Source organism: Montipora foliosa, chromosome 13 (genome assembly GCF_036669935.1).
Source record: "Montipora foliosa isolate CH-2021 chromosome 13, ASM3666993v2, whole genome shotgun sequence".
NCBI classification, from domain to species: Eukaryota; Metazoa; Cnidaria; class Anthozoa; order Scleractinia; family Acroporidae; genus Montipora; species Montipora foliosa.
Window position 1 is genome coordinate 33,436,017 of NC_090881.1, and position 10,000 is coordinate 33,446,016.

Below are 10,000 nucleotides of genomic sequence, written 5' to 3' on the forward strand. Positions count from 1 at the left end.
GTGTACAGCAAGATGTAGAGTGAACTTTAGAGTCTTTTCCTCAAGAAAACATATAGACCTGGGTCGATTTCAAGTTGTAAATAGTTAACATGTATAATTTTTTTATACAGTTCACGGAGTTTCTTCTTGTAGTCTATTAAGTTGTTGTTTTCTAAAGTAAGCTGCAGACTGTGTTTTCATGGAAAGCAAGACAAAGAACAGACTTGCAAACCTTCCTGGAAACTCCCCTACCCAATGTAACTTGGTAAAACCAGCATGTAGTTGATAGTCTTGTTGAGGCTGACCTCAGTATCTCCCTTTCATTAATTCAGGGGTAATTATTGAAGACATTATTACCATTGTAAACAACCTTGGTGAAACCGTTGCATTGACTTAGGTTTATTTTGCTGTAATTACATAACACCTAGGTTTTTTTACACTTTCTAAGGTGCAGATGTCACTGGAAACTGCACAATCTCCATTCAATCATTTCACATTTTACTAAATCACTTTCACTTAGCTATGCTAAGTGTAGTAGCCCACACTTCGGGTGCGTTCGATTGACTGTATTCCGGAATAGGAATACATGGAATATAAGTTAGAAATCCTTTGTTTTTACAGAGATTCACATTAAAATTGTCAAATATCTGCTAAAATGCTATTTTAAACATATTTTTGTTATCCTTGCTGCTTCGAAATGCACCAAACGTACCGTTTTAATCATCACTCCACGTATTCTTATTCTGGAATAGGGTCAATCGAACGCGCCCTTAGTGTAGCTATTCTAGGCGGGCCACTGGCACTACAACAACATTATGGGCTCTAGAAACAAAGTATACAAAAGGACACTTAAAATTTGACAAGAATTACACAAATTTTAACCCAAGAAAAAGGCATCAATTTCCCTTCATTTGTGAGCAGCATGTAAACATTGCCTTCTTGTCTTGAATGCCAGGACTTTCTTGAAGGTTCATGCATGACACCAGACTGTACAGGAAATGTTATCAAGATTCAGATCTTTGATAGTGATGGACTTAAGACAGAGGTAAAGAACTGTATGCTTTGCAGGAAGAAAAATTATGTATTTTCTATTTCTTCTTTGAGCAAAGATCAGTTCTCAAATTTTCCTTGATGTTGTTGCAGTTCAAACATGAAAAGCTGAGTGCAAAGGTGGAAACCAAACCCAAAGCTACCAAGCAAAATAAAGTCAAAGCAGGGTTTGTTGCTTTTCCTCTGTTGACAAATAGGCAGCAAGAAGTCGTAATACGTAACTTAAATGCAAGCATTACCAGAGGAGAGTTCTTTTCTCTTTACTCCTGTCATTGTTTTGTTTAATAATCTTGATTTGTACAGAACAATTTTAGTGAAAATCATTATGGCCAGAGAATGTGGAGGGTCTGCTTCATGTTGCCCTCAGATTTGCAAAATGTGTTTCCTCAGGCTGTGTGGTCTCACCAACCATAACATTAAAAGCCCACACAAGGGACTGAGAAAAAAGCTACCTTGGAAAAAAATCCTGCCATAAGCAGGGGTTTCAATTACTTTTGAAGTAGATGCCTGGGCTAATCAATGTAAGCGGTGGTTTCTCTTGTCTTTTATAAGAGTTTGCGTGAAAATCAAGGAGTAGTAGCCACGTTTTCAGATGGGTAATTTGGAACAAATTCGTAGAGGCAAGGCCAAAAACCAGTCATTTAACCTATTCAGCAAACTCCCAACCTCTTAAACATGCGTTCTCTTATTTGCCCTCATATGAACTTGTCTATTGCACAGTGGCATTGGTCACAAGCAGAAGAAGAAAAAAGAAAAAGAGGAGAATAAGATTGATGATGCTTTGACAGCAGATGCAGATACTGGGGAGGAAAAGGAGACAGCAAAACCAATTCCAGCTTCAGCAGGTGAGATAATTACTTGGTGTGTACTGTTCTTTTTGTTGCAGGCACCTTGTTTTTTTCCAAAGTGCTTAGCACTTTGGCTGTAAACTGAAGTGGAAAATATTGCTCAGAACTAGCACTGCAGCCTGTAAACTTGGAGCATTCTTAAAATTGTGGCCTAATGGGTGTATCTTTTGTATTCAAGTGGGACGTTACACTGCTGCTAATTTCTTTTAGGGGTGGAGGTTCCAAAGAGAATGTTCTTGTAGGATAATGGAAAACGCATCACACTCCGGTTACGGCTCTTTGCAGTAAAAAGCCAGCAATACCAGTTCTACGATAGCAGCAGCAGTCCACTAGATTAACCATTCAGTGGGCTGGCTGTGGAGCAAACGCGAAAGATGTGGATTGCAGATGGCTTTAAAAGTTTCCCTTGTCGTTGTTGACAATTTCTTTTCTTTCCCCTTACTGTTGTAGCTCAAAAAGAAGACAAAACGGTTACGGAAGATCACAGTCGACTGGAGAAAGTAGGGAACATGTTTTACTTGAGTTTCATATTGAATTCACAGGAATCAATTTGGGGTTGGAAATCTTTGTAACGTGAGCTTTCTTCTTTGTCCAGAGTGTGCATTAATCCATTTCTGAGTTTGCTTTGGGCTTTTATTTCAAAGTGAGTCCAAGAGAAACGCTTTTGTGGAGATAACAAAAGAATGAAAATATGATGGATCAGATCAAAACAGAAACGTGTTCCATTTGATTTATATCAAGTGAAGCTATGACCTTCGCAGTTATGAGCGCAATTTTTGCAATTGCGTAGAGAAGCCTGAAAAATTCAGGACTTCAACGGGGTTTGAACCCGTGACCTCGCGATTCCGGTGCGACGCTCTAACCAACCGAGCTATGAAGCCACTGACGTTGGGAGCTGGTCATTTGTGGGTTCTAATGGTCCCGTGAGGAATGAATCAATGATGAAATGTTTCATTTCATATACCATTTCATCATTTGATTTATAGCCTTGCTATTATTGTTTCCTTTCGTTTCAGGTGGGTTATGAAGGCCATGACGTCAATCCTGGAATGCAGTCAGGTTTGTTCTAACTCTCGCTTTTTCCTTTCCTGCCAACAGTGGTCTCTCTTCTTTTGCGTTTGCTGGGCTGAAGAAGAGACCTCTGCTTAGCGACCGAATCGTCACGTGATACTTCGTGTTGTGTTGGCCTACTTAACGGCGGAATTACTGCATAGGAATGAGCGGGACTCAGCGGGCTCAAGTCACAGTCAGCAAACATATCATGGGGCATGCGGTTTGAGGGTACCGTCCTCGCGGACGGCGGTTGGATCAAAGTCAGTTTTGTCTCGTTCCAGAGGTCTCTTTTCCCGTAGTTGTCAGCCCAGAGAACGCAACTGCGCTTTGGCATTAGTTATGCCCACTGGAAAGGACACATCTCATGTGTGACAACATTTTCTTTCAAGGTGAAGGTGTTTTTATCTTGAGGAAGGAAGATGATGACGAACCAACTAAGGTAAAAAAAAAAAAAATCCATCTTTTTCAGCGAAACATTTTTTGGAGCTGAGAAGGAAGGACTGAGGAGCAGTCACTAGAGATTTTTTAAGGAAAAAACAGCTTTGTAGACATCCTGTCTCACTAGTTAAACTTTCGCGTGAACAACTACTTGATCTTGCAAATGAAGGGCTATCACCCATAGGGACTCTAAAGCGTAGACCCTGTGTCACATAGAACTGTGTGCGATGTTCTTCAGTTCATTTCTTCTTTGTCAGAGGAATGATTTGCTTTGACGGATGGCTAAAACTTGAAATGTCAGCTTTAGAATTTCTTTACGGTGGCCAATTTACCATATAAACTTAGTCGATAAACCCGTTTCTGAGACTAGAAGAATCTTCTTAATGGGCTACTGGTCGACGAGACCCCATGAATAGCTACCGAAAGTAGTCAAATTGGAAGAGTGCTGCTTTGTTTTTGTATCATTTTCGTTTTGAGTACTGGAAGTTGTGTCCCAAATGCCTATTAAGTAGCTTACATCGACTTTGGCAGTGCAATTTTTAGTTACTTGACACGATCAAATTTTCGGGTGCCATTTCTCTGGTTTCGGGCGAGTAGTTTGTCTTATAAATGTCACATTGCGGTAAAGTAGTGTTCCACTACAGTTTTAATCCAACAGACTACTGATAAATTATTGTTGTGGGTTTTGTTACAGGGAGGTGGAAAGACCAAAACAAAGAAGAAAAAACCCAAGGTACCAGTGGCATTACTTCTGTAGCATCTTTTTGAAAGAAGTGTGTATATTAGAAGTGCGGGCTCTAGACGAAAGAGAGAAATGATCCTCGCATTTAACTGGACCATTCAAGCTATAGGCCAGTTTCGTATTCTAACGGTTGGACTGGATCTAGCATGAGGTGGAGGCTAATGCAGGCAAATCTTTTCAAATGCAAATTAATTTGCCCGCATTATTAGCCTCCATTTCATGCTAGATCCAGTCCAACCGTTAGAATACGAAACTGGCCTATTGTCTCTTGTAGAGCATTGCATCGACATCGCGAGGTCATGGGTTCAAATCCCGTTAGAGCCACCAGAATCTGTAGTCTCCCCCAGAATTTTAGAAGTAACCATCTATAATGGATAATATAGATACTTAGCAATTTAAATGTGGTTGTGTGAAGGGAAGGTAAAACTTAAGGGAAAACGGCTCACTTCCGGTTGTCGTCCGCATCTCAGAAACGTCGCGTGCTTAAAGTGCCACTGTGATCAAAAAATCAATTTTTGTTTTTCTTTGGATTTCAAACCTGAGTTAACTGAACATTAAGCGATCAAAGTTTTAAGCCTTGATTTCCGAAAGAGACCTGTTTGTTTTAACTGGAATTTTCCTATTTAATGGTCCGCCATTACTAATAACTTTAAGATGTTGAGAGAGCTGGATCGAGGATAAAATGACGTCAAAGGCTCCCGAGTTTAAGAATGCAATGCGTGTGTACGTCGCAGAATTAATATACTGCAGGGAGTTTTGTGCTTTCAGACTTTTAAACTCGCGTTTTGCATATATAATAAGCTGCATTCACACGCTGAAATAGTAAGCTTGTGATCCTTTGACGTCACTTTTCCCTGGATCCAACCCTCTGAGGTCCAGTCGGTCAGTTTTGATCGTGAGTAATTGCGGACCGTGAAATCCAAAACTTACATTCAAAGTAAACGGCCTTTGTATAAAAGTCAAAGCTCTAAATTTCACCAGTCAAGTGTTAAGCAAACACACTTTCAAAATCTAAAGATTAAAAGGAAATTATTTTTTTTTAATTATCACAGGGGCACTTTAAGCTCGGTATTGGTTTAGGCAAGTGCTCTCACCATCTCTGCTCTCGGAAGTCGACTCAAGTTTCTAGATTTTTTTTTCTTGTTTCTGTGCAAGTACGCTGATAGTTGGCATCATTTTTGTACTCTGTGCAGAATACCCAAACTTTGGATGAATTTCTCAAGGATCGGGGTGGACAGCAAACATTTCGACCGGGCTTGTTTGAAACTACTGCTGACTTGGATGAAATTACACCTCATAAAGGGTATGAAATTAAAAAAATAGTAAATAATACAGTAACTTAAACGATTACTGCACCGCAGGTGATAATGCTTACAATCTCATTTGTTCGATAAATTTCCAACGAAAAGCGATTCAGTATCAGGAAAAAGAAAAAGGAAAAAAAAGCAGAATCGCTTTTTTTCTCTTTCAAATTTCCCGGCATCCGCCATCTTGTCTAATAGGCCATTTCTGAGTTCATGTCTCCCTCATTTTCAAAGCGAGTCTAAGTGCGAAGTTTTTGTGATGGTAATTAGTTCAATTTTACACATGAATGAAAACTAATTTTCATAAGAAAAACTTCGCACTTAGACTCGCTTTGAAGATGAGGGAGACATGAACTCGGAAATGACCTATTGTGATGCGCAATAGACCACTTTCGATCTATTAAAATTTAGTCCAAAACAAAAGGCATCATCTCGAGGCTCTGGGGAATAAACTCATACAAATCCTTATATTTATTCCCCAGAACCTCGAGGTGATGTCTTTTGTTTAGGACTAAATTTTAATATATCGAAATTGGTCTATTGTTGCTGTATAGACCACTTTCACTTTCTGTATTCATCTATCTGCGGCAATTAAAAATGTGAAGTGTGCTCTTACATATTTTTTGTTTTTGAGTGAAATGCTTGTGCAGTGCCAATGGAACGTTTAGATGGGCTATAGTCAGATTAAACTTGTAGTGCGAGCCGATATTTTCCTTATACCATGACGCAGAGTTTGAATCATTAGCAATATTGCGATTCTGTCAGCCGCCATCTTGGTTGTTAATACTTTTTTCGCCATCCTGAAATAATTGAAGAAAATCAACATATTCAACATCGGAAAAAGGCATTGCAGATCTAATTTTACAGAAACGGCAGACCCAGTGATAGTTAGACATCGCTTTAATTTCACGATATCCCACGGGTGTTACATCTCCGCACTTGATATAAAAGTAAAGATAGCACGTGGAGCAGCGAAGCGCTTGGTGAGTCCTCGCAATCGGTTTACTGCAAACAGAACATGGATTTCTCACATCGCCTGGGTTTGACTCGATATCACCAGCTCTGAGGAGCTCAATATTGAACGATGCAGAAGAGTTGGAATAGTAGGGTACTCTTCCTCTCAGATATTTCATCCGCATCCGTGTATTATGATCTGCATCCAAGGTGTGCAAAAGTTTTCCGCGAAACTTAACGAGGGAATAGTTTTTGCCAAACTTTAAGTAGACCAGGAAACAGTCGCTGTTCTCATAAGATGGATTCATAATAATGATTTGTGAATTTGTCGACCAGGAGAATCGTCTGGAATAAGATAAACACAGAGCACAACGTCCACGACCAACCCGCCATCTTGCTAACTTAATATATTTTTATTAAAAAAAGAGTGTAGCAATGGTAAGCGAAACAACGGTGCAGAGAAGTGAGTAAGGCACAAGTAATTTTTCCTTGTGGTAGTCGAACTGTGAACTAAAGCTATAAATAAACTGGAGACGAAGTCATTCTTTCTTGCGATGTTTAGAAGATTGATGGATGGAAACTCAAATGCAGTTTGACGATTATTTGGCAGAATTGTGAAAATGAGTGTAACAAAAACTAGGGGAGTCACCGACTGCGAGTAACTTTTGTTTCTCCATCTGCACGCCACTTTAACCTTTTAAACCCCCATGGGTGATCAGTCTTTAAATTCTCCTCACAATTTCAAAATGATGTCAAAGAGACAGTTGTTGAGAATAAATATCGTCATAATGTAGGGAATGTTGTCTTGTTAAACACCTCATTCTCATTACTAGCCAACAAAGAAAGCTGCGATGCTAGTCAGGAGAATAGGATGATTTAGCAACAGAACGGGAACATCAGTTGACGACGGCGCGCGCAGAAAGATGTCCATATTTGGTCAGATTAGAGTAGAATCCAGGCTACTCCGCGCGCTCTCCCGTCATCAAATGAGGTTCCCATTCTGTAACTAAATCAAACTTATGAACTTTTTCGTGGTCTTGGGAGAAGGCCCACCTTCAACCGACAGGCTTTGTGACCGTTTGTTTTTGTTGTGGAAATTCGCATTGCTTTTCACAGCGATCTGATTTGATGAATTTCAGCTTTGGCTGGATTTTCATATATGAAAATTGTTCCACGGCACGCAAAGCCTGTCAGTTGAAGGTGGGCCTTTTAACACTCCGTTGTCCAAATAGAGTCTGGTACGATAATGTTCGCTAGTTAAAGGATCTTAAAGTGACGAGATTTTGTATCTTTCTTTCAGTAAATTTAACTTGGGTCCACCGCCACCAGGTTGGAGCCAACATGAAATGGAAGCTCCATTTGCCATCCCTCCTCACTTACAAGAAGACACTGCCCAGTTTGAGGCAAGCTACATGCAACAGGGCTTAAAGATGTTCTCTGTGCCTCCGGTAACTTTCCCGCAGCCGGAGATTAATTTACAAGCAGTCACAGATTATGTGAGCTCGTAAGTTTCCACTCTGGTTCCTACTTCGTGTGTTAAGCATTTAGGAAACAAAAAAATCCTAGTTAACACTAGTGTGCAGGGTTCCGTGTGCAGACAATTTACTTTGTCTAAACATAGCTTAGACTCTGACATCATTCTACGTTACCTACTCCTCTGGAGTGCTGTATGTGTTTTAGAACTTCTTGTCCTTAAACTTTTCAGTGTCCTTATGCGAGACGACTATAAAATGCTGTTTCTTCGCAATGACATTGCCAAAGCAACCTGGTTATCCTCAGTGACTTTAAGACCTTCGTTTCAAGTTTAGTTCAGTAGGGGATTTGGCCCCAAGAGGGCAATGTTTTTTGGCGATAAATACATATCATTGATTCAAGTTAAGAGTGGTGAACTGTGAGTTCGGGGTTGATCATTTTTCTTCGTCCATAGTAGATTCTTTTATCATTGGTTGGGCAAACTTTCTTCGGACGTTTTATTGGCTGGTTTGGTTTTGTCAATGTTAGCTTGCGCATACGAAGTTGTCATTTTCTCATGGAGGACTGGAATACAAATTGTCCTAAATTTTGGCTACCAACTCGAGGGGTGCAGAAAAAGAGCATAAAGTTCCCCTCTTCTCCTGCGCGTTCTGTCCTTTCGTTTTAATCCTCCTCTTGATTAAGCAAGATAGGGCAGCAGGGTCAGGTCTGTTTGTTTTTATGAGAAAGGAAAACTGTAGTTCCCATTAGAAAACCCTGTAGCAGTTTGGAAAACCAACAAACTCAACACATTTGATGCCCAGTCTGGGAAAGGCTACATTGAGTGGGTGCGAATGCTCTCAATGCTGCGCAAAGTTGGCTTCCTATTGTTCTTTTAGGCGTTCTGTTTGACTTCCCGTCCCGTCCCTAACCTAGTTTTCTCTCTGCTCAGCATGCTACAAGAGATATTACGGGCCAGTGGACCATTGGAGTTGGCGGACGCGAACATCATGCAGCCTTTGAGTATGTTACCAAACAGTTATCAGGACATAATTTCCCATGCGGGCGGACTTAGGCCCATCCTAGAAAAATCCGGCAAATTTGTCTTTTATCAAAGCAAAGTCATGCTGCCAGAGGACAAAGAATTTGAAGACGTTTTGCAAAATATGAAACCACAAACGGACAACCCGTTTCTTGAACGCATTAATCGTATGAATGACGCGAAAGTGGGAAATTCAATTCTTGGTGGTAATTCGATATGGGAAGGTGAGGAAAGAGAACATGGCTCACCGGGCGACTTAAATTTCGAAACTTCTTCACAGGTAAAAAATTCTTCGACAAAATTTAATCCTAATGCAAAGGAGTTTGTACCTTCGCTGTCACAAACGGATTTGTTGGATAGTATTTCATCAGTGACATCTTTAGCCAATGATGGATGCACTTTAGAGGACGCTGAATTACCTGATAATGAGATTCAGGAAGGGACTACAATTATTGCGGAACAACGTGAGCCAGTTTTAAATGAAGGCGAAGTTAACAACGCCGTGGAAAATATTGTGGAAAATGTGGTTGAAACTGTTGCAACAGATGAGAAAGAAAACAATGGAGAACACAGTGATCTCTCTATCGATACTGGAAGCGAAGAGGCAGTGGTCATAGAGGAATTGTTGATCCCAAATGGGAGGAATGTGCAAGATTCGACAATTGATTCGAGTGTAGCGTGTTCTAATTTTTCTTCGGGAAAACAGACAGTTTCTGCGGGTTTGGAGGAAACAGATACGCCAGTGACTTCTCATAAACGTACAGGAAGTAACGTTTCAGTCAGTGAATCGGTGGTTTCTAGCAAATCAAAGTCTGTACAAACTCAGTTTAATTTGAAAAGCAAAAGTGTGATGACAGATCCAGTGACTGAACCTTTTAAAGCGGAATATCAGCGCGCCGTGGCTGAAAAGGATGCTTGCCAGGCCAAGCTACAAGAAACAGAAAAACGGAACGCTTTACTTAGCAAAAACTCGGCGGAGGTTGATAAAGTAAAGAAGAAACTTTCTGATGCACTGCAGGAAAACGAGGTAAGTGTTGACAGCTTTAGAGAAATATTTTGATTTGTCAGCAGGTGAGAAGATTATAAGGAGGAATGTCTCATATTGTATCTTATATTGTGCCATATTCTTCATCTTATA

The 10,000-nt window shown here is 40.3% G+C and overlaps 1 protein-coding gene across 2 annotated transcripts in view; it reads left to right on the top strand.

Annotated features, from left to right (window-relative positions):
• LOC137982080 (E3 ubiquitin-protein ligase TTC3-like) overlaps positions 1-10,000 on the top strand; it is a 70,905-nt gene that overhangs the window by 45,798 nt on the left and 15,107 nt on the right. For both annotated transcript variants that reach the window (XM_068829124.1, XM_068829123.1), the window contains exons 28-37: positions 935-1,024; positions 1,123-1,196; positions 1,750-1,874; positions 2,328-2,377; positions 2,894-2,936; positions 3,320-3,369; positions 4,063-4,101; positions 5,304-5,413; positions 7,669-7,872; positions 8,773-9,889. In XM_068829124.1, the coding sequence (XP_068685225.1) occupies positions 935-1,024; positions 1,123-1,196; positions 1,750-1,874; positions 2,328-2,377; positions 2,894-2,936; positions 3,320-3,369; positions 4,063-4,101; positions 5,304-5,413; positions 7,669-7,872; positions 8,773-9,889 (1,902 nt within the window). The remainder of the gene's footprint in view (positions 1-934; positions 1,025-1,122; positions 1,197-1,749; positions 1,875-2,327; positions 2,378-2,893; positions 2,937-3,319; positions 3,370-4,062; positions 4,102-5,303; positions 5,414-7,668; positions 7,873-8,772; positions 9,890-10,000) is intronic.